The 16,120-nt window shown below is 46.5% G+C and overlaps 1 protein-coding gene and 1 non-coding gene across 2 annotated transcripts in view; one reads left to right on the forward strand and one right to left on the reverse strand.

Annotated features, from left to right (window-relative positions):
- The window catches only part of HYDIN (HYDIN axonemal central pair apparatus protein), a 280,489-nt gene that overhangs the window by 206,204 nt on the left and 58,165 nt on the right, over nucleotides 1-16,120 (forward strand). Inside the window, exons 40-47 of the mRNA XM_090260317.1 lie at nucleotides 1,533-1,716; nucleotides 3,944-4,085; nucleotides 5,895-6,057; nucleotides 7,111-7,734; nucleotides 9,610-9,843; nucleotides 12,097-12,299; nucleotides 12,504-12,686; nucleotides 13,534-13,653. Coding sequence (XP_090116443.1) covers nucleotides 1,533-1,716; nucleotides 3,944-4,085; nucleotides 5,895-6,057; nucleotides 7,111-7,734; nucleotides 9,610-9,843; nucleotides 12,097-12,299; nucleotides 12,504-12,686; nucleotides 13,534-13,653 — 1,853 coding nt within the window. The remainder of the gene's footprint in view (nucleotides 1-1,532; nucleotides 1,717-3,943; nucleotides 4,086-5,894; nucleotides 6,058-7,110; nucleotides 7,735-9,609; nucleotides 9,844-12,096; nucleotides 12,300-12,503; nucleotides 12,687-13,533; nucleotides 13,654-16,120) is intronic.
- LOC149994182 (small nucleolar RNA SNORA48) lies at nucleotides 17-152 on the reverse strand. The gene has a single exon (XR_016507958.1). It is a non-coding gene; the product is annotated as a small nucleolar RNA SNORA48 (small nucleolar RNA).

A 16,120-nucleotide genomic window follows, 5' to 3' on the forward strand; every position in this document is an offset into this window, starting at 1 on the left:
CTTCTTTTTCACTAATCCATGTCTCCAAGGCATGAACCAGGCATGGGCACAAACCAAAAGCCAAGCTGGGATAAACAAGGAGTTACTTTATCCCTGGCTGATAGGAGGTTAGCACCACCAAACCAGGTGCAACTCTGCCCAGGTCAGGGACAATAATGATAGGATTTTAGCTTCATGCCTGAATTACTTTACAATGCCATATTGCTTTTAAAGTCAGAAACACAATAACTGTTTCCATTTTTTAAATTTTTTATAAGTGCTTTACAGTTAAAGAAAACGAGGTCAGCAGGATTTGGGAGAGTACTACTTAAGCCTGTTTGCTGCCCGTGGTTTGCAGAGCGCTGAACTGTTCAACAGGCCCCAACGGGCGCAAACTGGGACACAATATGAATTGCATATTTAATATAGTAAAATTAGACTTGAGGTTTCCAGAGAGGAGGAATGTCATCACCGGAAATGATTTATGTAAAGTTTGGACCGCTACTGCGTTAAAGGTACCATCACTCTCCACTGATTTGCACAAGGTGGTCCAATCAGTGAGCTGGTGTTTCACAAACCCAGATTAAAGGCTAAGAATCACTGGAAAAGCCCAAAGGAAGCCAGTAGAGCTGTGCTTGCGACTCAAAGTACTGGTCTTTATCGAGATATGGAGCTTGCACTGCTTCCTTTATCAACAAAGTCTTGTCACAAAGAAAAAAATGGCAGAACTGAACTAAGTAGTGTATTTGGTGATGTAGTTGATTTACATTGTGACACAAGATTCCTGTCTCATCTGACACTGGTAGTGATCAGTTCCTGGCCTGTGGTGGCCAGTATGTACACTACTTTAACTAACAGTGTAGTGCAGCAGAGACTGTTCCTCAGTGGTTAATATTATCAAAATCATTACACTCCAAGGCAGTAATACCACCAAGAAAGATACAAATGGCCCATTTGCTACCTCTGTCCTTGCTGCCTATTACCCTGTGCATGGGGATATCTTTCCTTTGCCTCTTGCTTCCCTATATTTCCTGGATCTTCCCAGACCCTCACTTTAATATTTAGTTTGGTTCTTTTTTAATAAATTATCTCTTTGTTTGTTTATTTATTTATTTGTTTTTAGAGAGAGGGGAAAGGAGAGAGGGAGAGAAACCTCACTGTGTGGTTGCCTCTCACTCACGCCCCCAACTGGGGACCTGATGTGCAACCTAGTTATGTGCTCTGACTGGGAATCGAACCAGCAACACTTGGTTTACAGGCCGACACTCAATCCACTGAGCCACACCAGCCAGGGTCTTAGTTTTTCTTTATTTCTATAAAGGCAGAGTAAATTGTTTACAAGATCTTCCATGACTGATCAAATATTTTTATCTTTCTCCTTTATAACAGTACCTTGAATTTAGCAGGTAGTTTAATGGTATTCTCATGGGGGCTCAATAGGTCTGTAGAAAAATTGCAGAACCAATAAAAGCAGCAACAATAGCACAAGCTGCTTTAGAGAAAACAGATGGTCCTGTGGCCATGGTAACCATCTCTGCTCTCTCTGGTTTCAGCTGAGTGACTGCTACCGAGGGGTGGTATTCGACAGCCTTGAGACCCTCTTTGCTCGGAACGGGGCTATTGCCCTCCTCTGCCTCCTGAAGGCCATTGGCAACCGGGAGCACATCTACGTTCTCAACATGGCCCAGGATTATACAGCGATGAAGGCCCAGGAGAAAGCCAAAAAGGAGCAAGAAGGCAAGGCCCCATACCCTCCTGGACTGTCCTTCACAGGCCCTACCAGGTCTTTCCTTTAAACATAGCTTTTGCCTTTTGAAAATGCTTCACGGCTATGGTAACCCGCTGGGCTTCAACAAAGCTATTACATTTACCATTTCATTGGTGCCCCACCTCTGCCCCGGAAGGTGGCTGGAGTTCCTGTTTTTTTCTACTTTGCATGTGAGCGGACTGAGACAGAAAGGACCTGTTGAGAGATTGTTGGATGAAGGGTGAACTCAGCTCTTCTGACCGCAGACACATTCTTCTTTTCCCCAGTATCACAGTATCCACTGTCATCTTCTGTGGAATTACGACTGACCTGAGGGGGACACATCACAGGTCCCAGCTTGACCCAGGTGGCTGATCAGCTTGTTGGTTTTGTTTAAGCCAACTGTTTATTTCCTCTAAAACTAGTGGTGCTGCTATACTTTATGAAACAACGTCTACATTTTACCCTACTGTATACCAGGCACGCAGCAGACCTTTTGTACACTTAAACATCTTTAAACGGCGCATTGTCCCCATTTCACAGATGAGGAAAATGAGGCTTGGAGATACTGAAAGTCTTAATTAAGATCACGTGGCAAATTAGTAAGGCCACTATAGCTCAAAGGCCTTTGCTGTTTTTTTCCCTGTCATTACACCAGTGGCCTGGAAAATTTTTTCACTGATTTGAAAAATAGATGCACACACAGAGTAATATTAAGTAATAAATTCCCAATTTAGTCAGAAGCAGACCTAGTAAATTTCAGCCCCCAAGAGAGAAGGTGACACTGTCCCTGGAAGGCAGAGTCCTGCTCTGACGTCAGCTCTTTCCACATCACTACCCCTCCTCATTTGGCCTTACCTCTGTCTTCTGGAACAATCTACACAAATCATAATGTTTTTCCAGTGAAGGGAATATTTATAAACACTGAGCTCTCTTAGTTCTCAAACAGAACTCAAAGACTGCTTCCTTATATTTTCATCCAGAGAAAAATCATTAGGAAGAATTGACCAGGCAGTATTTCCAGCAGTGTTTCAACCTCCAGGTTCCTAGTTTTCCAGCAAGCTCATTTCCCCATAATGATCAATTTGTTTTATTTTTGTTTTGTTTTTTTTTCTTTTTCATAATGATCAATTTGAAAGAAAGTATCTCTTTGCATTTTCTCAGTTATCTGTGGATTGAAGTATTTCACAGTTGCAAATGGACTCATCTCCCCTAAATAATCTGCATTTTGAAAAAGCCCTGAGAGAGCATGCAACAATATTATCATATTAAAATCTAATTTTTATTGAACATTTATGAATGTGCCAGGCACTGGGCTTCACATGATTGCTTATTCGATCCCCAGAGCAGCCCTGTGAAGGAGGAATTATTATTCGTATCTGTTACTGCCCCTTGGTAAATGCTGGGGAAAGGACTCAAATGCAGGTCTCTGAGCCCAAAGCTCAAACGAGGAGCAAGATGAGGATGCCGTGCCAGTGAGGCCTGAACAAGAAGCCCAGTGGCTCTGTGCTGAGTGTGAACTGCACTATGGGACATGGAATCTGTAGGGTGTGGACTACGCTCCCCTGATTCTGTCACCCTGTGCTCTGGGTCCAGTCAGCGGGTGGTGTATTTCCTATCACTGCTGTAACAAATCACCACAAACTTAGTGACTTAAAACAACACAGACTTATTATCTCACAGTTCTGAGGTGTCAGCAGGCTGCGTTCCTTTGCCCTTCCCTTCCTGTTTCCACGCTCCAGAGGCCTCCTGCCTCCTCGGCCTAGGGTCCCTACCCCCCAGCCCTCTGACATTTGCTTCTGTTGTCACGTCTTCTCTCCCTCTGCTTCATCATCACATTACAGTCTCTGACTCTCGGAGATTATATTGGGCCCACTCAGATAATCCAAGAAAATCTCTCTGACTCCTTAACTTCCACACCCCTGCAAACTCCTTTCTGCCATGTAAGGTGACATATTCACAGCTGCTGGGGATCAGGACATGGTCATACTTGGGTCCACCATTCAGCTTGCCACAGGGGGAGGCCAGTTTTGGAACGGTGCAAATGAAGGACGTCCCGCCGGAGGTGAGGGGTGCTGCTGCCACACCGACCACCTCTCACTCTCACAGACCCTGTGCAGCCTGTTCGGGCTCAGAGCTAAGCCACTGGGGGTTCCCATAGCCAGAGCTTGTGAGTGAGTGACTTTTCCTCACCTTCCCATCTCTGTCCCCCGACAGAGCACAAACGCAGGGAAGAACTTGAGAAAGAGAAGGAGCGTCTCCAAAATATGGATGAGGAAGAATACGATGCCTTGACAGAAGAGGAGAAAATCGCATTCAATCGAGAAATTCAACAGGCCCTCCGGGAGAGGAAGAAAAGGTTGGAATCAAGGGCTGACCCGAGTGGAAGCAATTCCCTTGGGGGCAACTTCTGTTGGGCACCCAACCCATCTCGGAAACCAGGGTCACCCTCCAGGGTGGCAGCAGTGGCCACCCAGGGGATGTCTGCCTGAAAGCAGGAAAACATCTTGCCCATCCAGGGTGCTGGTTGCTGCAGCCTTGCAGGGCTTCTCCAGTTCTCCTCTCTTTCCTTCCCTCTGGGGGGCATTTGGGATTTGGGGGGAGACTGCAGTAAAATGGGGGGAGGGCTTCTGGCCACAGTGCTGTCCTGGGGCTTCCACTGGCTCTCCCTGACAACTGTCCCCCCAGGTGTGGCTCTTCTGCCTTTGTGCTCAATGTTCCCAGCTGGCAACCCAGCTGTGTGGTGGCCACTCCCAGAACTCAGCCATTCTCCCCGGTCCCTGGCGGCCGCCTCAGCCTTTGGCGGTGCTGCCCACCCCCTGAGGCCCAACTGCTTCTCCGACTGGACTCTCAGCCTGAGCAGCTCACCACAGACCTTGAGCGTGCTCCCAAGCCAGCGCCGTCAGCCACCTTCTAGGCCCATTGTTGGGACCACACGGGAATGATGGGACCCCCTCCACACCATCTAGAGCCCAGGAGATGCAGGGCCGCTGTCTCAGGCTCTGAGATACAGTGGCAGTGGGACATATGTCCTTGCTGCTTTCAACTGTGCTGGGGGCAGGGGAGTTCTATTTCCTACCACTACCTAGGATTCCAACGTGGGGTGGGGGCAGAACCAAGATACTTGCCTACAATTTAAATTCCTTCCTTCTGTCTTCTTCGACCTCCAGACTCCTCCCACTGACCCTAAAAGAGCGTTTATGTCCTCTCTGCCCCTGCAGTATACCCTCAGTTCTTCTCCTGCTTGGTCCATTGTAAAACACCCAGTCCTCCAGAGGTATGAAAAGCATAGCTTTGGGATTTCAAAGGAATCTCTTTTTTTTCTCATCCAGGCCATTGCTGCCAGGCATTCATCTCCCAGTAGACTTAAAAAACACAAATCTGATCTGCAAAGCTCAGCACTGACTTGGGTGTGCCTGCCGCCCGCCCCCCACCACATACACGAAGTAATGAAGTAATGATGAGTCAGCTTCAGTGGGTAGAGAGCCACAGCAACAGGGAACAACTAGGAATTCCTGGTGATGAAAATAGACGGGTTTTGTATTTTCAGAGATGCCCAGGCTGGGTGCCCTCACTGCCATGAGCAGCAGGGCAGGCCCAGCTGAAGCCATAGCAGGAAGGGAAAGAAAGAGAGAGGAGGAAGAATGTAGCTCTCAGATCCAACACCATGGTTCCAAGCTGGCCATGGTGGGGACTGCTGTTAAAGTATCATTTCTGGCTGTCTGAACAACAAACTACAGTGTAGGAAGCTGGGCCTCATCTGTGCTCATATCAGAACAGTCGTTGAAAGCTGCTTTGAAAGCGTGCCAGCATCAAGCTTATTTTCAGCTTTGGCCTTGCTCTCCTTGGAAAGGGGGTGGGAGTAGCAATACAGATTAACTGAGAACTCTTAGTTGAGCTTCAGTCATTAGTTTTGCTGAAAGATCATTCAAAGATAGACGCAAGCCATTCTTCCCTTTCTTTTCCTCCCTCCCTTCCTTCCTTCCTTCCTTCCTTCCTTCCTTCCTTCCTTCCTTCCTTCCTTCCTTCCTTCCTAGTTACCCAGCTTTCTTTTCTTTCTTTTTATGCCCAAGGCCCTGCCCCATGCCCTCAACCAGGCAATCCCAGGCAGGGAGGGGCTCGGGCAGCAGGCCTCTCAACTCCCTTTTCTCTGCCTGGTTTAATAAAGGGAGACAGAGAGATTGGCAAAGGAGCTGCAAGAAAAGAAGCTACAACAGGAACTTGAGCGGCAAAAAGAAGAAGATGAGCAAAAAAAGAAGATCAGGAAACCAAAGCAAGGACCAGCAAAGGAGGAACTGTCCTCGAAGAAATCTCAAACAGCAGGCCGGCAGGTAGCAACACTCACTTGCTTCTTACCAAGAGGCGAAAGCAGAGGGATCAGCCACTGTAGCCAACCCTTCAACCCAACACATTTCCCCTCCAGAAAACTGGCCTAATACTACTAGTTGGATTTTATGATGGAGCACAAGGTAGGAGGAAAGGGACCAACTCCTGTTGAGCACCAGTTGTGTGCTAAGTGCCGGGCTTATGCTGCATGTAATCCTGTCATTGTTGGCCTCCCACCAACCCTGTCAGACAAAGACAGGAACTTTGAGGTTGAGATGAAGCTGCAGTCCCAAGATTTCACCTAGCTGTGTCTGACCACCGCTCTTGCCCTTTCCACTGCCCCCTGCAGTCCCCTGGACGGTACTACACAGGCTAGTAGCAAAGAGTTGCCTCCAGGAAGCTACAAAGTCAGTGAAGCCCCTGTGCACAACCAAGAGCTTATCTTTGACAATAGTCAAGGAAGACTCTCAGCATAAGCTTGTCCTTGCAGACAGGTACCAAGCAATGTATAGACATGCCAAGTTTAGGGGTCCCATCCCTGTCCACCGTGATGGGGAAGGGGCAGAACAGCCAGAGCAGCTGGCTGGTGTGCACGGTGGTTGGTTCAGCACTGTGAGTTCTGAGAGTGAAGCTAAAGCCAGGCTCCCAGACAAGGTGCAGACCATTCCCAGCAGGTGAGTGAGAAAGAGTGACGACAATGCCCTGTATCCTCTCACAAGCCACCTGAAAGCAGATGAGAGGGACCATGTTTGGTGATCTTTTTATTGATCCGGCAGAATGCTAGCTCTCAACCAGGAGTGCACATCAAAGTCATTGTGCACCTTTTTCAGAATGTACAGATCTGGCCCCAGCCAGATCTATTACAAGGAAGGGCCACAGAATGGCTGTTTTGATAAAGTACTCCATGGTGATTCTTAGGCACAACCCTAGAGTATGTAAGTCATGCCTAGAATCCTGAGGACTTCTTACAAAACAAAACATCCTCTTGCTCTTTTTTATGTGATTTGCTCTCCCTTAAAGAACTGTTTTAAGCATACTTTATGTGTTTTGCCTTCTAGACTCTTACTTTTTCCAAACTAGAGGTCAAGAATGGCTCAATAGAAAGAAAAGTATCTGAGAAGGAGCAGGTAGTGACTGAGAAGGAAGAACTAACCAAGAAGAAAAGGAACCAGCTGGCAGATAACAACATCCCAGGGACTCCTCTTATCCAAGAACAAGAGGATAGTGAAGCGGACCTCACGAAGGACACTGACAAGCCTTTGGCCCAAAAGTTTAAGACCTATGAGTTGACTTTGAAGGATATCCAGAACATCCTCACTTACTGGGACCGGAAGCAAGGAGTTCAAGTGCCTCACACTGGAGCTGAGGACCTGGCCCATGAGCCTGATGACCAGCGCCAGGTTCCATCCAGTGGGCGCAGAGGCCGCAAGGACCGGGAGAGGGAGCGCGCAGAGAAGGAGCGAGCTGAGAGGGAGCGTTTGGAGCGGGAGAAGGCCGAGAGGGAGCGCCTGGAGAAGCTCCGTGCACTGGAGGAGCAGAGCGATGGAGGAGAGAGGGACAGGGAGGACCATGAAGGGAAGAGGGATCTGGGTGTGCCATTCATAAATATCCAGACACCAGACTTTGAAGGCTCCAACTGGAAGCAGGCCCTGGAGACTGACAGGCTTCCCAAAGTGGATCAGGTACAGACTCTTTTTCTAGGATGGGGATGTAGCAAATCAGGTAGCAGGGACTGTGCTAATTGTCATGAAAGTATTTCTTCCTACATAAAATCCATATCCCTTTAATCCCATTAATCTCTGATGCCGCCTTGGTTAAGACATAAATGGCTACAAGGGTCTTTTTGTGCTTGGTGAATATCCATAGAAAGTTCCACAGATCCGAATTATTCCATCTAACCTCATAAAAAGCCACCTGGAAAGTTGCTTTTTAATATTGACGGTACAGTGCTGCATGCTGACAAGGCCTGTGTACTTCAGGGGGAAGCAAGAGGCTCAACCACTCTAAAATCTTTTCCCCACAAGCTTCCCACAGTAACAGAAACTATACTTATGTTCCTGAAAACAAAATGTTTTGCATAACCGAAAGCCACCTTCCACAGTGGTTTGCAGGGAGTAGGTATTACAGCCTTTTGTCCAAGGACAAATTTTTTCTGTAAAACATTAGAAAGCAGGTATTTTAGGCTGCAGGTTATACAGTCTCTGTGGCAACCACCAACAATATGCAAATGAATGGGCATGGCTGTTTTATTTCGAAAGACAGATAGCAGGCCAGATTTGACCGGCTGACCCTCTGGTTTAGTTTATCAAAAACTAGATGCAGCCTTAAGAAGTAGAGAAAAGAGCCCATGAGGGATATCTAGCAAGTAAGGTTAGAGGGGAGGATAAGGGTAATTCAAGAGAGTGGATTCTGATGCCCTCTGGCCTCACAGAGTCCTGCCCTAGTGGCGCAGAGTGGACAAAGGGGCAGAAGGCAATTGGAGGACACCGAACACCAACACATCTCTTTCACAGTCGTGCCTCAGGTCAGCCTGAGATAAGAAATGGTCTTTTTTTTTTTTTCCAGAAATAGTTTTTAAAAAAATCTCATCTTGGTTTGTACTCTATAACTATAGGCAAGGTTATCTTCTTGCGTTCTTTTATACTCTCCACATTCCAAGCCATAGGTAGGTTAGACTGTTGCTTAGAGAACTTCCTGGCTCTGTTAACTTATTCATCCCTTTCCTCCCAGACGCTCTGAATCCTGGGAGCTAACTGCAGTTACACACTAGTCAGGAAATGTTAGCTGCCTGACCTCCTGGGTTAGAAGCATGGGATTGCATGAAGGCAGTTCCCTGCAAGGCCTAAGAGCCCATTTGATCCGCAGAAGGGACACTCAGGTGGGCTAGAACATGAACTGTTGTGATAACAATTAGCGTCCTTATTCTGAGGGTTTTACATGCTGAGAAGGAAGTTGCTACTACATTTTCAAGCCAACTGCTCTGGCGCATAGTTGTTCACTACATATCAAATCAGAATGGGAATAAATTCTCTCAAGTGTCTTTTCAACTTCTCCCTTCACTTCCATCCTTTACCCTGTTCCCGGAACCTTTGCTTTTTTTCTTTGCTGTGTTTCACCTGCTGCAATCCTAACTTCCTTTCACCTTTGAAGCAAAGAACTTTTAAAGATAAAAGAAAAATTAACATGGAATCTGAACATAGATGGAACAACTATAGATACCAGAATCTTAAGATCTGGTCTCTTTAAACAGAGATTTATTGAGTGCCTACTGTATGCTAGGCCATATGCTATGCTGCCCTGGCTCCTTTCGTAATGCAGTTTACAGTCCATTTGCAGAGATAATTAAATAGTCAACAACAGAGTGAGAAGTGCCTAGTCTGGTGGCATGGGAGTCTGGAAAGACCCTCAGAGCTGCATCAGAAGCCCTTCACACCCTCTGTGACACATGCCCACTGAAGTGACATCTGAGACTGCTGAGGGAGAGGCAGGAAGTCTGACCCATGCTGTGCTTGCTGGAAGGAGGTGAGAGCGAATTAACGATGGCCCTTTCCCTTTAGATCCTAGACATGTTGGGTCTGGGCTCCTCTGGACTGCCCATCCCACCTCCTGTCTTACTCTCAGTCATCTCCTACCCCACGAAGCGGCTGCCCTTGGCCACAACGGACATCCTGAAGCATTTTCTGTTTGTAATTCCATCTGATGAGCTCTCCCTGCTGGAGGAGAAAAGAGAAGTGGAATTGGAAGCAGACCTTTCAAGCACCCCCACCCCCACCACCACAAGCTCTGTGAAGGTAAAGAGTGGGCAGTGTGCCCCGACCTTGGCAGGACTTCAGATGGGTGTGGGAGAGTGTCTCCCTGCACATGCCCAAAGTCGGGTGTGGTGCTGGGTGTCATGCTGGCTGGCTCAGATGTTTCCCCTCCCCTCGCTGGGGATCCCACCTGAGGCCCCTGCACCAACCTCTCCAAGCTGCACCTTCCCTGGCCTGGCTTTTCCTGCTTCCCAAGAGGAAACTGAAAATGACCAATTCTCATCTTCCAGCCTTACCATCCCCATGGGATGGTCTAGAGACCTGTCAAATTACTCCAAAGCTCACCTGTGAGAAAAAAAAAAAGAAAGAAAACTAGCTCTTCTGAAAAGGTAGTATAATGTATGTGTGAAGCTAAGAAATTGACACAGTCAATACAAGAATCAGCAGACACAGGTTGAGGGCACACACACCACTAGAGAAAGGACAAATTATTGAAGAAATTATGATGGGAAAATTGGATATTTTAGGCACAGTCACTTTTTATCTGTTGTGGAGCAAGTGCGAGAACCAAACGGTCAGAGACAACCAAATTAGAATTTAAAGAGCCTTTATTAGCTGGCCAGCGACTGCCCACCTGTCCACAAGCTGGACTTAGGTGGATAGCCCCGACCTTAAGGATTAGGGGGTTTATAAAGCATTTCAGGTGCATTCTTGTTCCTGCAGGTGGGAACTTGGACAGAAATACAGCTTGTATAGACAAAAATTTTCCACTATTCCCAGGTCATTGCTCAAAGGAATAGGTCACTGCTATTCCCCAAGTCATTGCTCAAAGGAACAGGTCACTGCTCAAAGGAATAACAGTTAGGTCAAGTTTCTTGTTCTGCTTGGTTGAAGCATGCAACCGCGGGAGTCCTGAGTCCAGGACCCAAGTTCAACTGATTACCCTACTGGCTGGACATCTAAGAAATACCCTTTAACATTATCTCCTCACCTGACACAATGCAGTAAAATAAATTCCAACTAAATTGAAAATGTAAGCAATCAAAATTAAATAATGTAAAAGCAGAATAAAATATACAGACAATTACTAGAGTAAATTACAAAGGAAAAATAGATTCTAAATTACTGTAGGGCTTTTTATTCCCAGAAGAATATGGTGGCCCAAAATTTGAATTTGTCCACATGGCCACCTATAAACCATGCATATTGGCAAAGAATAAATAAAATCAGCATCATAAAATCACCTGCAGACCCTGCCTATAGCTCAAGCAGGTGACAAAGAATGGCCCAATCTTCAATGTACAAGTAATCAGGAAACCAGCACCTGCAGTGGGCAGCCTCTGTGGCAGGCCTCCTAGAACAGAGCCCAAATGAAAAAGATAAAAAAGAAAAAATTACCAACATCAGAGGTGACTATTACTTTTTTCTGAAAATGGGCCATTCTTTTTTTTCTGAAAATGGGCATTCTTTTTTTTCCCCTTTAACCATTTTAGGAAGAGCTAGTTTATCTCCAATTGATAAAGGAAAGCTCTTGGTTCTTGAAGAATGACAGCTGAAAATATAGAAAGAATGGTGAATTAGAAACGTAGTATTCTATTATCCCTAGTGGGAGGGAATTGGTAAGGAGCACCAATGGACACAAAAAGCAGCAGTTTGTTGGGGAATATGACACTCACTTGAGCTAGAGCATCATCCGGCCAGCTGAGAAGGGAAAAGTCTACTTTAGCATGGCCACATATGGCAGGCACGACTTCAGCCACACGAGCACACTTTACATCTGTAATCGTGGGCCAACCTGACATTATTTCTCTCCCTTTGTGGTGGAGTGTGATGGCCACAGCATCCTCTATAAATCTAATCAAGCTTTTAAGCCTAATTTTCAGTTTACGGGAAATACAGGAGTAAGTTAGGTGTCACTCTGAGAATAGTCAGAAAATTTCAGACTATGGAATATTCTTCAAGAGCACAGAACTGGTCTCTCCAACAAGTCAAAGTGATTGGGAGGGGGTTTGCAGTCTACATTAAATGATGCTAAGGAAACACGACAACTAAGTGCAATATAGGAGCACAGTGCCCGGCAGCATCGAGCTTTCTTTAAGACCTTGGCCTCCTTCTCAGGGCCTGGGGTACCAAGGAGAGCTCTAGACTTCTCTTTAGTTCTCTCCTACTCCAGTGTAGGAGGCTGGGCCCTACTCTGCTCTAGGCAGACTACAGACGTGTTGTAGGCATTTATGTCTTCTGTTTGTACATATGTGAACATTTAAGACCTTGTGCTCATCTTTAATGAAAACCCAGGAGGAGCTGGCCATCTTAACTAAGGGGAGAAAACAGAAGCTGAAAGAAAAAGCCGATCAGGTTCGCGAGACTCCAAAGGACAAACGTCGCACGGCCACAAATAAGAAGGGCCTTTCCAGGGGAACTTCTGAAGCCATTTCCCCCCTGCCAGACTTAGACCAGAACAACTTGTCTGCGCCGCCTTCCCCGGAGAAATTCATCAGGTGGGCCTCCAAGCAACACAGGGAGAGAAATGCTGAAGCCCCACGTTGAGGGTGCAGATGGGAACAGGGCTGTTCTGCCTGGGGGATTCTGTGGCCCACCATGCCTGACCCCAGCAGGGTAGGACTTCTCCCAGGCAGCAGGCCTGTCTTCTCTTGGCCCAAAGGAAGCGTTCTCACTTGAAAAGCCCATGTGGTCACTTGCAGGCTGAATCATTTCCGGTGGATCGTGCCGGCCAACGGGGAGGTGACGTTGAGAGTGCAGTTCTCTGCCAGTGAGCTCGGGAACTTTGACCAGACGTTTAACTTTGAGATCCTTGGAACTTGCCGCCGGTACCAGCTGTATTGCCGCGGTGTCTGCACTTACCCATACATTTGCCAAGACCCAAAGTAAGTGTATTTTTACTTTAAAAGTAAAGGTTGAAAAACACATTTTAGTTTCCCCCCATGCTACTTTGAACAAGATGGCTCTTAATGCTAACACGGACCTGGGACAGCCTCCACATCCCTCTTGTACTGGGCTTCGGTGCCTTGGACACCGACTGAGCCACAGGAATGACGCGATACCATGAGACTGAGATGAAGTTAATATCTGGCAGCTTAGTTTGCTTATTCAACTATTAAGCAAACAAACAGATTTTATATTTACTATAGGGCTTTTTGCGCTACAATATGAATATATATATGTGAATCTTCACGGGTGAGCTTTTTTCTGTGCTACTGAACACCACTGCACCCCTTACTCACCCCATGAAATCACCTGGCTGAGCAAGCTAGTGGGTCAAGCCCCCACCCCCACCCTGGAGAAGGGACTGTTAATAGCTTGTCCACCAAGAGGAACTCTTTTGCAATTCTAAGGAGCCACATTGGATAAGGAACTCAGAAACTAGTTACTATCTACCAGAAATTGTTTTCCATAGGGATTCTTGAGAATTTTTCTAGCTGGGCACACGAGAACAGGAAATTCAGCTCAAGTCTATCATCAGCCCCTCATTATGAAAGGCAACAGTAGAATCTTTTTCTCAAATTCAAAGTGTACTATTTTCACTCAGGGCCAGGGGGAGGGAGGGAGCAGGAATAAAGGCTCAACAAAGGTCTTCAAATTAAGAGTCACTCTGTCTCCAGACACCTGAACCCTTTGCTGAACAGGGAGTGTTGGGTTCACGTAAACATCAAATATTGGCATTGAACTTCCTTTCAGGCAGCCTCTCATCTTTCTTTCCTCCCCTGTATTCAGAGTGGTATTCCCTCACCGGAAGATGGACATGAAATCAGATGAGATCATCTTTAAGAAGTATATTGTGAGCATGGAGAGGTTTTACTTCGGGCCACTGCTCTGTGGAAAATCAAGAGATAAGTAAGTGTTCCATTATCTTAAAGCAGATAACGGGCTGGGCTCATGAATGTTACCAGCAGAGTTTCTACGTAGATACAGCTTTTGTTACTGTTGCCTCAGTCCATGAACCACAAATTAGGAGAACTGGACTCTTTTTCTTTTTTAATTATTTGTTTTAATCCTCATCCAGGGACACACTTATTGATTTTATAGAGGGGAAGGGAGGGAGAGAGAGAAGGAGAGAAACATCAATGCAAAAGAGAAATATCTATTGGTTGCCTCCTGCACACACTCCAACTGGGACCAGACCTACAACCCAGACATGTGCCCTGACCGAGAGTCAAACCTGTGGCCCATTGTTTCACAGGACGATGCTGCAACCAGCTGAGCCACACCAGCAAGGGCGAGAACTGGATTCTTACACCCCAGGTTTCTGCTAAGCACCCAGATGAGTGGGGGTGCCATTTTCCCAGATGAGGAAGTCCAGAAGAGGATTAGGTTTTGGTGAAGGAAGGATAGAACCAAGAGTTCAGTTTGGTATATGTTAAGTTTGAGATGCTTAGAAGATATACCAGTAGCCACGTAAAGCAGGGAATAGGCTCTAGAGTTTTGGTTCTCAGAGAAGAGGGGCCTGTCTTCAAGACAACAAAAGCTCTGGGCGTGAATGAGATTGCCTAAGAAGAGAGGATACAGTAAGGAGAGAAGGACCACAAATGGAGCCCTGAAGAATTCAACCACTCATAGGAGGTGAAGGCGGCAAAGGAGATGAGAAAGAGGGCCAAAGCTATTGGGGGAAACCGGAGAAGGGTGGTGTTGTGGAGCCAGAAGAAGAGGGTGTAACTCAGCTATTGACCACAGTTGAATGCTGTAGAGATGATAAAGAGACGAGGGCATCAGTGACCACAGGGTTCAACAACATGGAGGTTACTAGGGGTAAATTCTGAGAATGTAGCCCAAGTGAAGAGACTTGAGGCATCATTAAGAGGTGAGAAAATGAGGATAGGTGTGAAGATAACTCAGTGGAAAACCTTTGCTGTGAAGGGAATTGGAGGGAGTTGAGAATGGGAGGGAGACACGGAGTCCAGGGAAGGCTGTTCATAAACTCTTGTTCTTACAATATTTGGGTGCCAAGGGGATGTAGAGAGGGAGAGACTGGAGTTTAAGGAGAAAGTACGGTTCCTCAGCTCCCTGTGATGACACAACAGAATGTGTAGATGTTGGCCTTTGCCGGTGAGAGGGACCATCATCACATACAAGGAGGGACGAAGGTGAGATAGCCTCAGGTCCAGGGAGGGTTACACACTTGGCTGGAACAGTGAGAAGGTTCCCATGCAACTGTCTGTTCTGTCCCTGGTGGATGATGCAAGGAACCCCCCAACAGCGAGGGGAGTGGAGGGAAATTAAGAATGTTGCGAAATGGAAGGAGGTGCGAAACCCTTTCTATGGAAAGTGGGAGAGGGAGACTATTAGAGAAATAGATCAAGATTACCAGGCAAAATTGGAGGTTCAGATGAGGTTGATGATTATACATTTTTAGTGATACTAGTCTGTTCAGTTATATACAAATTTCTCCTATTTTTTAAAGATTTTTTTAAAGATGTTATTTATTTATTTTTAGAAGGAAGGGAAGGGAGGGAGAAAGAGAGGGAGAAACATCAATGTGTGGTTGTCTCTCCTGTGCCCCCAACTGGGGATCTGGCCCGCAACCCAAGCATGTGCCCTGACTGGGAATCAAACCGGCGACCCTTTGGTTTTCAGGCCAGCGCTCAATCCACTGAGCCACACCAACCAGGGCTACAAATTTCTTATATAGGCAGGGAGGTGAGACATAAACTGAAACCAAGGTCTCAGCATGTCATCATTCGATCTAGCATGTAATTGTGATGAGGAGAGAGGGTTTATTTCTATGCTTACTTGGCAGAACTAATGAGCCATCTTTGTTCTCCTTTTCCTTAATATCTCTAGTTTGTTTCCTGAGATGCTGGACTAGAAAGTGAAAGTAGAGAGGAATATGGATTAGAATGATGGACATGAGGTACAGAGAAGCCTGGGGGTGGGAGTCAGGTAAAAGATGGTCATTCAGAGAGGCAAGTGTTCAGCACAGCACTGGACTTAACCAGCATTTGGAGCCAAACAGTACTGCTCCAGGAGGAGGATAATTACAGTGGCCCAGAAACAAGGACCAGTGCAACCAGGTATAATTCGTTTACTCTTTAAAACCTTACTGAGCCTCAATGTGCTCATTTGCAAAATGGGAAAACCGTAGTGCCCACCTCACAGATTTGTGAAGAGTGCACAGGATAATGCACAGGGAACTTTTAGCACAGTACCAGATGGTGGGTATGAAGGCCACTACCCCTTTGGCAGTCGGTCGCACAGAGCACTCTGTCTCTCTGACTGATTTAGTCTCTGCCATGCACTCTCCTTTCTTCATCCATCATAGCCTGTCCAAAAAGCTTTTCGGACTGTTTCTGGGCACCAGTGGGTA

The sequence above is a fragment of the Furipterus horrens genome, unplaced genomic scaffold, assembly GCF_987537825.1.
Source record: "Furipterus horrens unplaced genomic scaffold, mFurHor1.1.pri manual_scaffold_13, whole genome shotgun sequence".
In the NCBI taxonomy this organism is placed as follows: domain Eukaryota; kingdom Metazoa; phylum Chordata; class Mammalia; order Chiroptera; family Furipteridae; genus Furipterus; species Furipterus horrens.